The sequence below is a fragment of the Tympanuchus pallidicinctus genome, unplaced genomic scaffold (assembly GCF_026119805.1).
Source record: "Tympanuchus pallidicinctus isolate F22 unplaced genomic scaffold, pur_lepc_1.0 scaffold11, whole genome shotgun sequence".
In the NCBI taxonomy this organism is placed as follows: Eukaryota; Metazoa; Chordata; class Aves; order Galliformes; family Phasianidae; genus Tympanuchus; species Tympanuchus pallidicinctus.
The window spans coordinates 15188370-15206097 of NW_026294627.1; the positions used below are offsets into that span (position 1 = coordinate 15188370).

General features: G+C 43.2%; 2 protein-coding genes across 13 annotated transcripts in view; one reads left to right on the forward strand and one right to left on the reverse strand.

Annotated features, from left to right (window-relative positions):
* Positions 1-1211, reverse strand: part of CRYL1 (crystallin lambda 1) — a 49470-nt gene extending 48259 nt beyond the window's left edge. Inside the window, exon 1 of the mRNA XM_052671162.1 lies at positions 1089-1211. Coding sequence (XP_052527122.1) covers positions 1089-1120 — 32 coding nt within the window. The 5' untranslated portion in view covers positions 1121-1211. The remainder of the gene's footprint in view (positions 1-1088) is intronic.
* Positions 1212-8114: 6903 nt separating this feature from the next.
* The window catches only part of IFT88 (intraflagellar transport 88), a 30514-nt gene continuing 20900 nt past the window's right edge, over positions 8115-17728 (forward strand). For 4 of the 12 annotated variants that reach the window (XR_008203491.1, XM_052671151.1, XM_052671150.1 and 1 more), the window contains exons 1-9: positions 8120-8721; positions 9276-9379; positions 10326-10388; positions 11418-11474; positions 13472-13535; positions 13627-13696; positions 14638-14728; positions 16221-16325; positions 17158-17260. Coding sequence is in view for 10 of the 12 variants with exons in the window: in XM_052671151.1 (XP_052527111.1) it covers positions 9290-9379; positions 10326-10388; positions 11418-11474; positions 13472-13535; positions 13627-13696; positions 14638-14728; positions 16221-16325; positions 17158-17260 (643 nt within the window). In the remaining 2 variants the exon portion in view is untranslated. Of the gene's footprint in view, positions 9380-10325; positions 10389-11417; positions 11475-11622; positions 11709-13471; positions 13536-13626; positions 13697-14637; positions 14729-16220; positions 16326-17157; positions 17261-17728 lie in introns of those variants that run through there. The other 8 variants (XR_008203492.1, XM_052671156.1, XM_052671146.1 and 5 more) reach the window with 6 other exon arrangements.

Genomic DNA, 17728 nt, shown 5'->3' on the forward strand with positions numbered 1-17728 from the left:
AAACTATACATCAAACACACACAGAAGAGCCTGCATCTCTCAAGCAAACTACAGAATAAGTGCACTTACAACAGACAGGTGCAGGCCACGGTAGCTACAGCAGCCCCCCAGCTAGCGAGCACTTGACAACTAAAAGCACTGGAGTACTTGAACTCCAAACAAGCACACCCGGGCTACCAATACCTTTATAAACTAGTAACACCTCTTCAAACTGCACTCTGAATAAGGGTTATTTAAATCAACATTTAACAACAGCAAAATAAGTTTTATTTTTATTCACATACAGATTTTTAGAACTGTGAGATTTGCCTTCTTTAGAACTCCACAGCACACAAAGCTGCCCGGCGGCAGAAAGCAGCCTTGCACTATTCCTGCTGTACGCGACAGCGCCAGCACGACGCGCGGCTGAAGCGATGAGCCCCGGGCCGTGCTCCCGGACACGAAGCGCCGTCACCCGGGGCCCAGAAGGAAGCGCGGCACCCCGGGGCCCCACCTGCTCGCCCTCGAGGCGGACGGCGCGCGGCGGTGCCGGCGGACAGTGCTGTCACATGGCCGTGCCGGACACGTGCCGCTCAGCTCCGGCAGCCGCGGACACGGCGCGACTGAACGCCCCGCGGCTGTGGTCAAGTCAGGGTCGTCGGTTTGAGCTCAAGGAGTGGGTGAAGCAATGCACTCGGGAGTCAGAGACACCGCCGTGTGTTGTGAGAGCGCTGCAAGAGCCTAGCGGGGAACGCTAGCAGGTCAATGACGCTCCTGGCTCTTACAAGCCTCCTCCACCGGCGCTCCACTTGTGCAGAAACGGGACGGAGCACAGCGGGCAGCGTTGCTGCAGAACCGCAGGAGGCCGTTCGCTACGGAAGCGCCCCGGGGCGCACAGAGGCCTCCCGGCCGCTGGCACCGCCCGCCCGCCCGCAGCCAGCGGGGCCTCAGCCGGCAGCCGCTCTCCGCGGCGCCACTCGCAGCCGCTACCCCTCGCTGCTGCGGACTGCGGCGCGGCGGCCTCCCCTCACCCCGAGGCCCAGCGCCCCCGAGCCGGGCCCCTCTGCGCGCAGCGCCCCCCCGCGGGCGGGCGGCCGGGCAGCCCTCACCTGCCGATGATCGCCACACGCGCAGTCTCCATGCTCGGGGGACGCACAACCACAACCACCACACAGCTGGGGGTGCAGCCAGCGCCTTAAAAAACGCCCGCTCCCCACCCACGGCTCCCGCCATGTCACGGCCGCCCCCATTGGCTCCTGCTACGAGCTCTGCCATTGGCCGCCCGCCGCGCCCCTCAGCGGCCACTCCTCGAGCCCCGGCCGGCCGCCCTCGCTCCCCCGACGGGAGGGAGCGCGCTGAGTTCGGCCGCCCGGCCACGCGAAGGAGGCTCTCCCGCGGCCCGACGGAGGATGGCCACGACGTCTTCCCTCGCGCCGAAGAGGGCGGTTTTGCCCGGACGTTTATGTGCGGTAGCCCACGGGCAGCGCCGTGAGACGGCAGGCGGGGTCTCACCTCCAGGATAAGAGCAGCCTTTGCCGGGACACGGTCTGCCTGGTCTTCCTCCGTGCAGGCGTGCTGAACCTCGGCCAGCTTCTTGCTTTTATGCAGAGACCTCAGTTTTACCATACTGGCAGAAAGTACCAGAGCCACAGCTTCAGAGCTGTTAAGGTTCCGCATCAGCTCCCACTGAAACTCATCCAGCTGTGAGTCGGGGCCTTGGGAGCTGCTGCCTCCCGTCCCATCGCGCTTGGGCTGCAGAAAGCTCTGGATTCAAGGTGATGTTCAGATTTAAAGCTAATTCCATGCTTTGTTTATTCATTAGGGAAGCACTGTTATCATTCAAAATACTTTCTTCCTGAGTTCTGATGATGCATTTTTGCTGACCTTGTTTCTTTCCATGAGAACTTTTCTGTATTCTGAAAGAATGTGACTCTACAATGTCAACACAACATTATAGAATTGACGGCTCTATAATTTCTGCTGGAGTGCTGCATTACCTGTTTTTTGTTTATTCTGTGTAGTTCCCATTCATCTATATTGGCTCTGTTAGGCTGGATGTTCCTGAAAAGAAATAACAATTAAGATCTGAAATGTTTACTAGCTTCCAATGATCTGTACAATTAACATAGCTGAGAACCACTTGTAAGTTTTGTGTTAATGGCATACTAAAAGAAGTTACATTGAAAATAATTTTTCCCCTCAGAATATGTTTTTCATAATTACTGAATGTCAGTGAATCAATTTGGCTCTCATTTCTTTTAGTTTCCAAGAAACAAACAAACAAAAAAACCCTACATAATAACTACAGAACATTGTCAATATCTATCACATTGTCAATATCTATCACATTGTCAATATCTATCCCCCTCACTAGCATTAGAATCACAGAATGGCCTTGGTTGAAGGAGACCTTGAGGACCATGAATTTCCAACCCCCCTACCATAGGCAGGGCCACCAACCTCCCCATTTATTACTTGAACAAGGAGGAAGCTATCTCAGAAGTATAAATTCCTAACGGTCTCGTGATGATCACCCATAGGACAGCAGATAGAAAGAAAACCAAACTACAACCTCTCTGACCTCAGCACCTAAACACTGCATCTGTAACATGGCAGCTACCATTAGGTGGGATACAAAGGAGCTGAGTGCAGGCCGCTGGTCCTCAAGATTGCAGGAAGTGGGGCAGCAGTGTGCAGGAAACCTGGCCATGCCAGTTTATGGCTCAGAAGCATTGTTCTATTACTATAGCAAATACCAGTTTCGCACCTTTAAAGACTAATTTGAAATTGCATGACTTGGCACATATTACGAAGTACTTTGTCTAGCCGAAGTGTAATTGAAGCTCTGTATATTTGCCTTGTGTACACAAGTTTTTACTTAAAGAAAAAAAAGTTCCCAGATAAAAGAGAAGTATTTTGGACTTTGGAAACATGGATCATTATCACTCCCACGTGGAATTACTTACAGGTTATCTCAATACACTGAGATGCGTATTTATATCTGAAGTTGCCTTATGACAAAAGCAAGACTCAGTGATAGACAAGTTAAGAAGCTGTGTGGAGAAGGACCTCGGTGTCCTGGTGGACAACAGGTTGGCCATGAGCCAACAGTGTGCCCCTGTGGTCGTGGTTTCCTGGGGTGCATTAAAAAGAGTGTGGCCAGCAGGTCAAGGGAGGTGACTGCTCTACTCTGCCCTTTTGAGGCCACATCTGGAGCACTGTGTCAGTTCTGGGCTCGTCAGTTCAAGAAAGACAGGGAACTTCTGGAGAGCGTCCAGCAGAAGGCCACAGAGATGATGAGGGGCCTGAAGTATCTCCCTTAGGAGGAAAGGCTGAGGAACTAAGGACTGTTCAGCCTTGGAAGACTGAAAGGGGATCTTATCAAACATCTACAGGACACGTGTCAAGTGGAGGGGGCCAGGCTTTTTTCAGCGGTGCCCAACGACAGAACGAGGGGCAACAGTCACAAACAGGAGGCAAACGGGCAACAGTCACAAACTGGAACACAGGAACTTCCACATGAACATGAGGAAAAAAATTCTTTTAGAGTGACTGCACTGGAACAGGCTGCTCAGAGAGGCTGTGGAGACTCCTTCTCTGGAGGCATTCAAAACTCATGTGAACACTTTCCTTTGCGACCTACTGTAGGGAACCTGCTTTAGCAAGGGATTGGATTCAGTGATCTCCAGAGGTCCTTTCCAACCCCTATGATTATGTGATATAGTGAAATTAAGAGCTCAATCAAACAAGTTAGGAGGAGTTAGTGCAGGAGTTTGAGAACAGTTATGCGGCTTACAAGTTCTGTTGGTGACCAAAACAAGAGATCTATGGGAATGAAATCTGACCTGTTCCATTACCATCAGTGTAGCAGTAACAGTGCCACATAACTCTACATTAGTTATTTTATTAGAGCATAAGAACAGCCTTATTCCTCATTGTTTTTGATAACCAGACACTCTAATGAGCCCAAGCTGCCAACACATCATTAGATCAGAAGAGGAGAAAGAGAGATTTGCAAGAAAAGAAAATAGATGAATGAAGTTGTAATTAGCATATGTCAAGGAAATGCAACGTGGTTAGAAAGAAAACAACATTAGTTTAACTTTTGTGTAGCAGCATAAGAATTTTTAGGTCTAGTACTTGGGGCCTCTAAAATATACAACAGTAATTCTCCTCCCTCTTCTGCAGCTCACATGGGAAGGACAGAAGATGCCTCCAGCCCACAGGCATCAAAAACCCATAATCAAGAAACGGTGAAAAGTTCTACGCTCCATTAGGGGCTGAAAAGTAAAGCTTATTATTGGCAAGAGGAAAAGCCCAAGTGGAGCAAGTATACACTCACCATCCTCTACATTCATTTTTGTGGTCCAGCAGCAGTAGGAGCAGATTTAATTTAACACATTGGGAGCTCCAAAGTTGCTTCCTCCATGTTTTTAATGTGTATTGAGCATGCTCAAGCGTGCCTCACAGAGGAGGTGAAAACCACTGCTTGCTGGGAGCGAGAGGTTAGAATGTGGAAGAGGTGGGAGTGTGAATCCACACACAGGAAAGAAAGAAATCACATGTCTCTAAAATACTGAATGTCCTAGTCTGAACTTTTGGCAGGGAATGAAAACAGAGCCACAGTTCATCCTTGTTAAATATTAGGCTTTTTTAATATGTTACTTTTCACCAGCAGAATCAGAAAGTACATTTATTTTGTAATTGACTATGGTACATTGTTGCTATGATAGTAATGTTTCAGGAAATAAAATGTGCTTAAATAATAGTTTTCATTTAATCATTTTTTTCCTATCCTGTAAAGTTCTAAGTAGTGGTTTGCACAATAATTAAAATCAGTGTGTTTTAAAATCAAGCTGTTATTGAAACTGTAATTTTGATTATTACTAGCAATTTGTGCAGTTAGCTTAGGTGGCTGTTTACAATGTAGCTGGTCTGATGCAATTATTACCAATAGCGCTAAGATGCTGATTCTTAAATATCTGTAGGAATCAGAAATCTCACAGCAAAAAAAAAAACAACTTAGAAAAACCAGATAGAATTATATTCGTTAATGGTAGAAATATCCATCAACAAAATAGTTCTCCTGATGTGGGTGTCTTTTAAATCCTGTGCTTCCTGCAGGACATGTGCTCCAGAACCTTCACAGCTTCATTGCTCTTCTCAGAACGCGTTCTGGGGCCTCAATGCCCTGGATACACTGGATCGATTGATTGATGGGCCAAGGCAAACTGCATGAGTTTCAATAGGGCCAAGTGTCAGGTCCTGCATTTTGGTCACAACAACCCCAGGCAACCCTACAGGCTTGGGGAAGAGTGGCTGGAAAGCTGCCTGGTGGAAAGGGACCTTGGTACTGATGGACAGTTGGCTGAATATGAGCCAGCAGTGTGCCCAGGTGGCCAAGAAGGCCAATGGCATCTTGGCTTGGATCAGGAATGGAGTGGTGAGCAGGACTAGGGAAGTCACCCTGCCCCTGTATTCGGCACTGGTGAGGCCTCACCTCGAGTGCTGTGTTCAGTTTTGGGCACCTCAGTACAGAAAGGACATGGAGGTGCTGGAGCAGGTCCAAAGAAGGGCAACAAGGCTTGTGAAGGGCTTGGAGAATACGGCCTAAGAGGAGAGACTGAAGGAACTGGGGCTGTTCAGGCTGGGGAAAAGGAGGCTGAGGGGAAACCTTATTGCTTTCTCCCAATATCTGAAAGGTGCTTACAGCGAGAGCGGGGCTGGTCTCTTGTCACTGGTGACAGGTGGCAGGATGAGGGGAAATGGCCTCAAGTTGTGCCAGGGTAAGTTTAGGTTGAATAATAGGAAACAATTCTTCACAGAAAGGGTTGTGAAGCACTGGAATAGGCTCCCTAGGAAGGTGGTTGAGTCACCATCCTTGGATGTGTTTAAAAACTGTTTGGATGTGGTGCTCAGGGACATGATTTAGCAGAGGGTTGTTAGGGTAGTTTGATTAGGTCATAGTTGGACTCGATCTCTAAAGTCTTTTCCAACCTGAGTGGCTTTATGATTCTCAATGTCTATGATTCTCCATGTCTCGTAGTGGGGGGCCCAAAACTTGAACACATAAGTCGAGATGTGGCCTCACCAGAGCTGAGTACAGATGGATGATCCCCTCCCTGCTTCTGCTGGCTGTATTTCAGACACAAACCAGGATGCCATTGGCCTTCTTGACCACCTGGGTGCACTGGTGGCTCATGTTCAGTTGAGCGCTGGCCGACACCCCCAGGTCCTTTTCCTGTGCATAGTCTTCCAGCCGCTCTGCCCCAAGCCTGTAGTGTTTCAAATACATTCATTTTCTTTATTCTCAGAAATTTCTAAAGGTATGCAGACAAGATCCATTAGTTTCAAGAGGAGTGTTTAAATGCAGCTTTACTGTGTGTGGATGTTAAGCTGAAGTGCCCCCAATGGGACAGTTGAGAATTTCTGAACATCTGGTCAGTCAAGGATTGAATATTAGAAAATTATTAACTTTTATAAAATTTTAATGGGAGAAATGCCCTTTCAATACAGACCATTTTTATATATAAATTATATATTTATATTTATATATTAATATATATTAACATATCAAAACCACACCATAGAAGCTGGGCAGACAAACAGTTAAACCCACAGATCAAGGGTAGGGTGCACAGGAACAGTGATTACAACACAAATGGTGGCCAGTAACCCCTGAAACCAAGTTAGCAGGTGCTGGAACAGTTTGCCTGAGTCCTTACTTCCAATGTTACTGCAGCAGAAAGACAGATAAATCGTGTATTTATTGAACTGCCAGGACATTAGTACTGTTTAACAGCATATCTTTATGATCTCCTTCAGGTTTCACTGAATTCATCAGATCAGGTTCTTAAGGTCTTGATATCTAACTGAACAACAGCAAATATATATCTATATATATCTTATATATCTTACAATGTTTCAGCTGCTGCTGCATTTGAGGGGGGTCAACTGCACAACCCAAATCACCCTCAGGATTTAGCCAAAAACTGCTAAGGATTTTTCCCCATTGTGAAATCTTCTGAGGAAATAGAAAATTTGAGGTTTTGCATTAAATCTTCATGCATTAAGGTCTACTTGTACTTCATAGAGAAAAAAAAGGCAGATTAATACAGCTTTTAGAAGTGTAAACAAAGCCTATTACGACCCTCAAGTTGTTATGCATAGACTGAGGGACCTAAAGAGCTGAGCTAGGGAGTACTCCTGACCTCAGAGCCCTCTCTGATGCTGGAGCCAACTGCCTTTGCTGTTAACATATCCCGTTACAGTGTTAATTAATTACCATTCTCCCAGTTCTCAGTATGGACTGGGAAGTAATAGAGACTAGGAACAACTTTCAGCAGCTGGTATGAATGTGTACACCCTGCTTTGGAGGGCAAGGAAGCTTAAAATGGTCATGGTCAGATTCCAGTTATGTCCTGGCACTATTCCATTTACAAGATAGATGCACCAGCATTGTCCCTCCTCTCCAGTGCCCTAAAGAACTGGTCTAAAGCACCACAGTATGCCCAGACCCCTGAGATGGACAAGCTAAGTAGCAAAGCTAGGGCTGCTGCCACAGCACGTATCTGCTGCTCAGCCTGACTGTGTCAGAAGACAACCAGAAAATCTAAACCACAGGCTCAATTTTATGGAGGGGTCATAGGCACAAAAGAAGGGCTAGAAATGTGTGCATTTTTTTCTGTTGAAGTTTGTTATTTGTAGCAAGTAATTCACCTGATTTTTTTCCCCACATAGTATCTTTTACTCGGTAAAATATTTATATTCCAGAAATGCCAGGTATAGAAATTTTCATGTCCAAAGGACTCACGTCTTAAGTTTCAGTGTGAAAACAGTTCATGCATGGAGCATAAACAAGTTAGTGCAAGCAGTGATAATGCCTTAATACTACTTTATGTTATCTTTGTTTCTCACGTGAGCTGGAGTAGAAAGAACTTTCACTGATATCCTTTGTGCCTTATCTCTCCTGAAAGGACTTTGAGGCTGAAAGGTGAGCAGCAGAAAGGCTCAGTGTTGTGTAATGCTCACAAACCTTGATCATAGGATAGTAGTATCATTAGGATACCCTGTGTACTGTTTTACAGGCTTTTTTATGCCCTCAGCAGCAGGCGGCAGGTGGGGCAGCTTACATTTGGCCTCAGAAACCTTTTTCTCTCAAAAAAATAAAACACTGTAGTCATGTTGAGAGGTCTTCAGTCTGCCTTGTTTCCCACAGAGCATTGGATCCCTCCTGTCCCCAGAATGCAAGGATTTGCTGTGGGCCGGCCAGCTGGCACTTGTCAGATTTTGGATTCCAGATATAGGAAAGCAACATCCAGCACACAAGAGATCTTTTTCCATTTAGGATATCCTCATCCCATGGAAAGCTGTCTGCCAAGACCACCATCGCTCACAGTGGTTTTGTGTTCCTCTTTCAGAAGCCGAGGAAAGCAGAGGGGTGAACAGAACTTGTATGCTTATTGTATGACGCATCTTTCTATTCCTTCACACAGGTTCCCATTCTGGAATTAGGCACAACCTAACGCAGGAAATTAAATGTACGTGTAAGTTTTTGCAAGATGAGGCCAAAGTAAGCCCTACAGCAAGGAAGGAATTTAAGTTCAAGTTTAGCTCAGCGATCAACAGTAATCCACATCAAAAGCCCGCAGGAGTTCAGCCCAGTTATTTCCAATCAAAAAGATGGTCAACTATGCACTCCGAATAGCAGACTTCTATTGGTGTACAATTTGTGGAAACAAGGTAAGAGTTGGCATGTTTTTATCCCCAAGACGAAGAACGGGGATAGGAGCAATGCAGGCGAGCACAACCCACGCCCCTACCCTTCATTCCCGCCCTCTCCCCGCGCCGCCATTTCGGCGCAAACGCCCCCTCTCAGCGGGCAGCGCTACGCAGGCGCCAGGCTTCGGTGGCGGCTCTGCGTATGCGTTAGGTTCTTGCGCATGCTCGGAGCCCACTTGGGCTCGCTCTGCTCCGTACGTTTCGTAGCAACTGTACGCAGTGCGTTATAGATGTCCGCGTCCTCACCCAATCGCTTGGACAGTGTTGCCGGACCGGGCGGCCTGCGCAGCGCTCGGAGCTGCGGGAGCGGGGCGTTCGTCGGCAGTTCGCGGTGACGTCCTGAACCCCCGCGGCGCCGCCGAGGAGCGCCGCCGAAAGGAGCGGTTCTGCCTGGGGCGCAGCGACACAGCGGGCGGACCCCAGGCCGGCGCGGGGCTGTGCCGGGACGGGAGAGCGTCCTCCTGGCGGGGATCACTTGCTGAAGCGCCTCCTGACAACACGTTTGTCGCGTTTAGTGTTTCGAGGAAGAATGATGCAGAACGTGCATCTAGCTCCTGAAGAAGACGAGGATGATCTTTACTCTGGCTACAATGATTATAATCCCACTTTTGACACAGAGGTAAAAATGTTTGCTCTTGCCCGCTTTTCCTGCAGAGTATCAATTTTTGCGTATGAGATAAAAACACACGAGTGTGGTAATGTGCAGGGACACTTTGAAGTGAAACGTTCTGCGTTTTGCAATAAATACAAAGCTTCACAAGTGTCTCTTTAAATAATTTTTTCTTTCTGATCGTTTATCTGTACCAACAAAATGCTTTTGCGTGTCTCATAACAAGTCTAACGTGCCATAAAGATTAGGAAATCCTAATTATCTGGAGGCTGTATGGGCATTCATTGTGGTGTTTCTCAGTGTGCAGCAGCAAGTTTCCTGATATTTAGCCATCAACAGGTCATCCCTCTCTTAATGTGCTGGAGCTGAAGGGAATGAAAATGCAGTTCCCACTCTGCTGGTCCCTGCCCAACTTGCAGAACATCTGGGGTAGCAAAATAACCCTACAGTCCAATATTGAAACCTTCTGATATACTGGAATTGGAACAATTGTAGGGAGTGAGGGGGTCTCATTTGGTCCAAGTCCCACGAAGTCACAAGACTTTTTTGCTAACTTGTGTGAAATCCCTATACCACAGTCCTTGGAAACTTTGGTGTGACCTCAGATAGATATCTTTATGCATGTGTGTGGCAGACATTGATGTCAGTTAAAATTCAGAAATAGTGCTAATAATGAGAGAAATCACGTTATATTTCATCACTTAATCTCTGCTTCTTCAGTGTTACTTTTTTTTTTCCATGGAATAATTGATTTTTGCACTTCTTATTCTGTAATAGGAGATAGACCAGCTGCAGTCATTACTTATTGTCAGTAAGACCTGTAATTCAGTTCTAGTTTTAGTATTTTTGGAAGAAGAATAACTTTTTACCTATGTGCTTTCAGTAGTCATAGTGTTCTGGGATTGTGGCTTTGGATGTTGTGATTTAAAGTTTTATTTTATTTTATTCTTTACAGGATTTAGAAAATGATACAGTTTTTCAACAGGCAGCAAGAACAAGTCATGGTAGAAGACCCCCTGTAAGTAATTTATAAAAATATAACATAAAATGGTTTGGTTAAAAACCATCCAGTTCCACTCCCACCCTGCAGTGTGCAGGGGCAACTTCCTCTAGACCAGGGTGCCCAAATCCCCATTGAGCCTGGTCTTGAGTGCTTCCAGGATCCACCCATAAAATCTATGCCTCTCTATTTTAGAAACAAGAATGTTGTGCCAGACAGCATCTAATGCTTTGCACAGGTCTTGGTAGATGACATCAGTTGTTCTCGCTGTATCTGTAAATGCCTATCATAGAAGGCCACCAGATTTGTTAGACATGATTTGCCCTTAGTGAAGCCATATCTCCTGCCACCAGCCACCCCTGTGTTTTTCATGTTCCTTAGCCAAGTTTCGAGGGTGATCTGCTCTGTGTTCTTGCCAGGTGCGGAAGTGAGACTGAGAGGCGTGCAGTTGCCCGAGTCTTTGTTTATCCCCTTGTTCCCTTTTCCAGACAATGGAAACTTTATCAGATCACCACAACTTTTCAAATATGATTGAGAGTGGCTTAGCAACTTAATCTACCAGTTCCTTTAAGGTGATCTGATGCATCTCATGGGCTTATGTGCATTCAGTTCCTTGGTTGGTTTTGATCTTCTACAGCGAGCAGTTCTTTGTTTTCCCAGGTCCTGCCTTTGGGTTCTGTGGATATTACAGTAGAGGAGAAGTTCTCTAGAGTCCACTCCCTAATTTTAGAACCAGTACTCAGCAGAAGATTGCATGTCTTATCTTTTTGTCCACTAATAGCATGTATATACAATTTTCAGTTGTTTGTGTGAAAAATAAGTAAAAAAATTAGTGGAGTATCAGTTCTGTTAAGCTCTGGAGTTAAGCTGGAAGACAAAGCAAATAAGGAATTTTTGTTATTTGCCAGAATAATCTGTTTCTACAACAGTACACCTTTCTGTAACAATTAAAACATTATTTCTATGAATTCACTATATAAAAAGACTAATAATTAACTCATACAGTTGTTTGCTGCATTTTTTTTTAAAATTATTTTTCCCACTCAGGTGACAGCCAAAATTCCTGGTACAGCAACTTCAAGACCTATAGATACTGCATTTGGGGTAGGTGTTTGGTTTTTGTTTAACAAAAAATGAGGTATTTACCAAAAAATTACTCACAAATTAAGTTTATCATTTAATCCCAATCTTGGAATGTGCTAACAAGGCTCTTTTGAGTGCAGCTAAATAAAATAATCCCGTCTCAAAGCAGAGCTAGTGGGCTCCAGCCAGAAGTGGATCAGTTGTCCACAGGACCACCATAGAACTGGAAACCTCTGGAGCATCATCCCGTCTATGGTACCGCCTGCTTCACTCTGCAGATTCACTTCTCCTGCACCACAATCCTTGCTGTAAACAGAGAGGGGGAAGAAAGGAAAAAGAAATGATGTATGTGGTGGATAGTGGGTAAAATGGTGTAACATAGGCCTTGTGGGTGGAAGTTAGGGGAATGATTTTTCATGGCTTGAAGCCTTTTGTTTTTGTGTATTTGTTTTGCATGTGTAGCAACCTTTTAGCATTTACTACTATTTCAGATGTTTATTACTTTACACTTTTAGCAGCAATACAGAAGGACAGTATGTGGCATGTCAGCTAATGAAAAAGGCACCCACTGGCAGTTGCAAAGTGTTTCTATCTTTATTGTAAAATGATCTGTGTGAACATACGACTTCAAGCTGCTCACCAGGATTCATAGTGAAGCGCAAAAAAACCTTTCACTGCTTACAGTGAAAGTGATGGTTGGAGGATGTGCGGAGTGTCATAACATAGATAAAGCAGACAAGTTGTAGTTTCTAATCTTGCATCAGCTGTATTCAGAACTTTACTGCAGAATTTTACATAAATTACTTGTGCGAGACTTAAGAATGCGTGAATTGTAATGATTAAATGTCGTTTCAATAATTTAATAATGGAAAGTGCTGCTATCTTGCCTTTATACAGTTTGCATTTTTTAAAGGTTTGGCAGAAATATCCAAATATATAAGAAGAGTATTGTGAATTTGTGCTAACTGAAGCGTTTCACATCTTCAGGTCTGCCAGGCTCAAGTGTATTGCACATGAATAATGTACCTGAATAAGAACTTCTATGAGTTTAGTCATCTCTTAAAACTTAATGTTAGGAAACTCTGTATGCACAGCCTTTATAGGCTTTTAATGCTCTTTGAATGCCAGTTTCAAACAAGTTACTTATTTTTATAGCAAGTTACTTATTTTTATAGTCAAAGACAACTTAAAGTTCATCTATGGAAAGACCAGTGACAGGAGCAGCACAGATGAAAGTTTTAATATTTACATTTTGTGTTGACTCAGAACAGTGGTATTTTTCTGCTAAGTGTTTAGGTTGAATGCAAATATTCTTGTTTCAAATAAGCATTAAATATAAATGATGGCACTATTTAAGGTTCTCCTTTTTTGAAAGCATCTTACGGCAAGTGTAATGCTTTGGATGAGCATGTTATTTGAGCACTGGTTGGAGACAGTGTCACCGTAATTGTTTTTAACTCTTCCTGACATGCAAATGAATATTTTTTTTTTCAAAGTAGGAAGAAAGGTGAATTCTGTTTTTCATTTTTCTTATGCATTTATACTCTAATAAGAAACTACTGCAACATACCAAATATTTTCCACACCATCCTTAAACTTACTGACTTATTGGCAACTCTCTCTTCTATCACTGTTTATTCCCTTGCACCAGCCCTGGTGGGATATAGGACATACCTGGAAGTGTTGGGAATGGGGCTGCTCCCTCAGGGAAGGCAAGCCAAGATCCCAATAGGAAATTGCCTGTTGAGCAGTGCAAGACTATCACCAACCTGGCATCACTCAACAGTATCTGAGCAAACCAAGTAGAGTCCACATAGAAATGGTGCCAATATCCAACCTAAAGTCCAGAAAATCAGGCAGTGCCACGGTGATGAGGCAGGTCAATAAAAAGTTTAAAAATACTCAGTTTACTGATGTGTTAACAATTGATTTTTTTGTGCTTAAATGTTTCTTAGTGTGTAACTGTTGCCTGTGCTGTCCATGATGTGTCTTTTAATATTTCTTCCTTTTTATTTAAGGATGGGGTTTCTCGGCCAATGACAGCAGTGCAAGCTGCAGGCTACACTAAGGCAGCTATCAGAGGTACAGTTTGTAGAAATTGCATGCTATCAGAGGAAGATGTTATTTTACAGTGTTCAGTACTCTGAAATTTTCAGTACTCTTGATTTTGCAGGTTCTTTATTTGATCCTCTTGGCCAAGCAAGAGGTCCTGCTCCACCTCTGGAAATGAAAAATCCAGACAGGTTTGTTCAGTTTTGCTCTGATTTCAAAGCATTAACAGTACAAAGAGCAGCTGACAGCAGAGCTTAGAAACATGCATGCAGTTATGAAACCTTGAGAGGCCAAACTTAACTTTGTGGAATAGAGCCACAAACATTTACCTGCATGGTTACCTGATTCTCTGGAGTAGTTGTACTGCCTTGAAGGAAAGTCTGCTTTCAGAGATTTCTGGTTGCAGCTGTAGCTAGCAGCCTGGATGTGGCTGTTGCCACATGAATGCTGTGATACTAAATAGTATTGCAGAGTATTATAAAAGTGTATCACAGGCAAGGGACACTATGATTCATGCAGTTCAGACAGAGTCTGCTTGCTCTTTCTCCCTAGTCACTATCTGGCCTTAACACTTGAGTTAGAACAGAAGTTGTGAAAGTTTTGCAGTCTGCTGTGAGTGTAGGTGAGCTTTTCATAACCTTTGGATTCTTTAAATGCATTTAGGAGTAGGGAATCCTACTGAAATGTTTGCTTGATTAAATGAAAAGAATAAATACAGACAAATAAGAACTTTAAAGCAAAATCTGTGTATACTTTAAAATTACATATGCAGATGAATTTCAATTAATTGCTTTTAATACAGTATTTTTTTCGCTAGATATTAGATTTGAAAGTTTCACCAGTTCATCTGTTTGTACTGTCATTATTTCAGATCAACAACTCGTGTGTAGGATATTTGCATGTCTGTCCCTTTTTCATAAGAGAATTTATGTTTTCTTAGATCTCTGTGTGTGTGAATGTAATATCTTTGGAGGTTCTTTGGACATAGTTTCACGTTAAGTTATCTGGTGGAAAAACCAGTTAGTGAAGTATTGTTGTCTTGTTTTACTGAGAATATGCTGCCTTAAAGCTTAAGTATTTGCCAATGTATTAGTAATGGTAGTCAATACTTTTCTTGTTGTGTTTATTTTAGCTCAGAAGAGAAGATTAGGCAGTTAGAAAAAAAAGTGAATGAACTGGTTGAAGAAAGTTGCATTGCCAACAGCTGTGGAGACTTGAAATTGGTATTTATTCTGGATTTGTTTTTTCATTTGTTATTATTTGAAACATAAATAATGAGAAGTCTAGTAAAGCAATGAGTGTAAGTAGAGTTAGAGCAGAAGATGAATAAAGTGTCTTTCTGAACTGCTTTATACCATTCAATATTGATCCTGGACCAAAAGGCCTTTTTGTCTGATCAATTCCCATGTTCATTTGAGAAGACTAGAGCTCCAGGTTTTCTGACAGATTGTGAATGGTCTGTGCTTTACTACAGCTCAGGAAAATGACACTCTCTGATGTACACAATGCTTTATTTGTGAATCAACCCATTCCTGAGCTTAGATTTGCATATTTACTGTTACAGATTTGACCCAGGCCATTTTCCAAAAAAGGTTCTAGGTGCAGTTGAAGATTGCTATGGACCTTTTTCCAGGAGGCAGTTTGAGTGCATTTGTCCTGTTGCAGATGCAGCCTGTCTTTACAGTTGTTAGAGGCTAAGTAATAAATAATTTTATTCACATTTATTATGATATATTTAGTGAGTTTAAGCAATTTGGGCAAGTTAACATTTTTAATAACTGGTGTACTTTTGTCTGACACAAAGGAATGTTTTCTATCCACAATCTAATTCACACCATTTTGAATCACTCTTTAGATGTTGTCAAGGTAGATGATCATTTACCTCAGCTGTCTGAATGCGTGGGTTGTCTTAGCTACAGTTTGGACCTGCTAAGAAACACACAGCCCTGCTCTTTGTTTAGAATCATAGGATAACTGAGGCTTGCAGGGACCTCTGGAAGGTCACCTGGTCCAACTTGTGCTCAAACAGGGACACGCAGAGCAGAGTGCCCAGGGCTGTGTCGGGGCAGCTTTCGAAGATCTCTGAGGTGGAGACTCCACTGCCTCTGGGCAGCTGGTGCTGGTGCTCCATCACTCACACAGCACAGAAGTGCTTCCTGGTATTCAGGGGGAGCCTTCTGTGTTCCAGTTTGTGCCTCTTGTCTGGGCACTGGGCACTACTCAGCTGCAGAGCCTCCATCCTTTTGGCATCTTCTCTTCAGGTATTTATGGACATTGATGGGATCCTCCCCTGAGCCTCCTGCAGACTGAACAGTCCCAGTTCTCTTAGCATCTCCTTACAGAGAGATGCTTCAGTTCCTTAATCATTTTTGTCACCCTGAATTTATATGCGGTTTCTATGATTCATACAAGTAGAATAACATTTCTATGCTTGTGATTATGGTGCCTATTTTGTATATGTGGGTATATATACACATACTGTGTAACTACTGTAAAAGTATTGCAACTAAGCTGACCTAGATAACTGTATGTCTGCTTATTGCTAACTAACACATTTCTGTGGGTCGCAGTGCTACTTTTCAAGCATTGTGTACACTTGTGTGCCTAAAGAAAAGAGACACGAGTATATTATTTTCATACTTGTTTTGGATGTATTTTTGTGGTCTTCTGTTAGTAAGATTTGAGGCATCACTAAATTTCAGTTTTTAATTTAAGGCTCTGGAAAAAGCAAAAGAAGCTGGAAGGAAGGAAAGAGTATTAGTGAGGCAACGTGAACAAACTGCTACTTCAGAAAGCATCAACTTAGATCTCACTTACTCAGTAAGTACTTAGAATTCTTCAATGACTAAAGTGTGCTGGTAGCTAATGGCGTTTCATTATTGCTATGTGCATGCTGTAATTGTAGAATCACCTAAGGTGGAAAAGGCCTTCAAGATAATGAAGTCCAACTATCAACCTGACCTACGGAGTCCTAATGCTAAACCATGTCCTGTGGTGCTCCATCCACACATTCTTAAATACCTCCAGAGATGAGGAATCCATCACATAGTCAGTATAAGTTGAAGGACACCCAGGGACGTTCCAGCTGCTCATCACATTAAAAAAGCTCATATCAAAATACAGTAAATGTAAGCTCCATACTTCCAAAATGAGTATGTAGGCAATGTAATGTGTGAATACAAAGGAGAAGAAAACAGGAGAATCAAGCATGGCCCTTATCTTGAACCATCAGGGAACATATTATAACAAAAAATATATTGGTATCTTGACTTGCTGTAGAGAAAGTGGTAAATGTAACAAGTTAGGCAGATTCAGTTGCTTATTTCACAGAGAAATTTCCAGTAAAGCTGAGATAAATATTGGGGATGTTTTACTTGACTCCAACTGAACTTCTTTTTTTGAAATAGCAGTTCAAAAAATTCTCTTCATAAACTGTGAAGGACCATTTTCCACACGTTGGGAGTCATAAATTACACCGTTTCTGAGTATTATCTTAAAGAACAAAGGAGCATTAAAGATGGGAAAGTTAAAACTGGCAAAAGCATATTTCTTAGGTAGAATTTATCTGAAAGTATCTACTATGAGTTCAAATTTATTACAGTTGATATAAGAACATTCTTTTCCCATACCTATAATTTTTTTTTTGGTCTAGGTTCTTTTCAATCTGGCCAGTCAATATGCTGCTAATGAAATGTATGCTGAAGCACTAAACACTTACCAAGTTATAGTGAAGAATAAGATGTTCAACAATGGAGGTAGGTTATGTACCAAAATGAATAAAAATTGGTACTCATGCATTCAAAATCAGGACCTCATCTGTATGTGTTGGCTCAAAGAGACCTCAGCTCTCTCATCTGCCAGGATGAGTGATGGATGCTCATACTGTTTGGCTTGGTATAATTTAGTGTGGTTAACACTCTTTCAGCTCATGCAGTCTTTTCTTTTCATAACAGAGCACAGAGTCAAATACACCATTTTGCTCATGGAACATAATATGTTGTCTACTCTGATATTCATTTTTTTGCTTTTGATTCAGCTTGCTCTTTTTGAAATCTTCCTTCAACGTTTTGGGCGTCTTTGAGACTCGTGCAGATTCCACCACCTCTTTCTCTGAGGTGCTTGTTTACAGCTGCCTTCCTGGAGCACACCATCACAAATGTCTAGTCCATCCCTCAGCTCACAATCAAAAATGAGAAACGTGTCTTACATTGATAGTCTTTTTT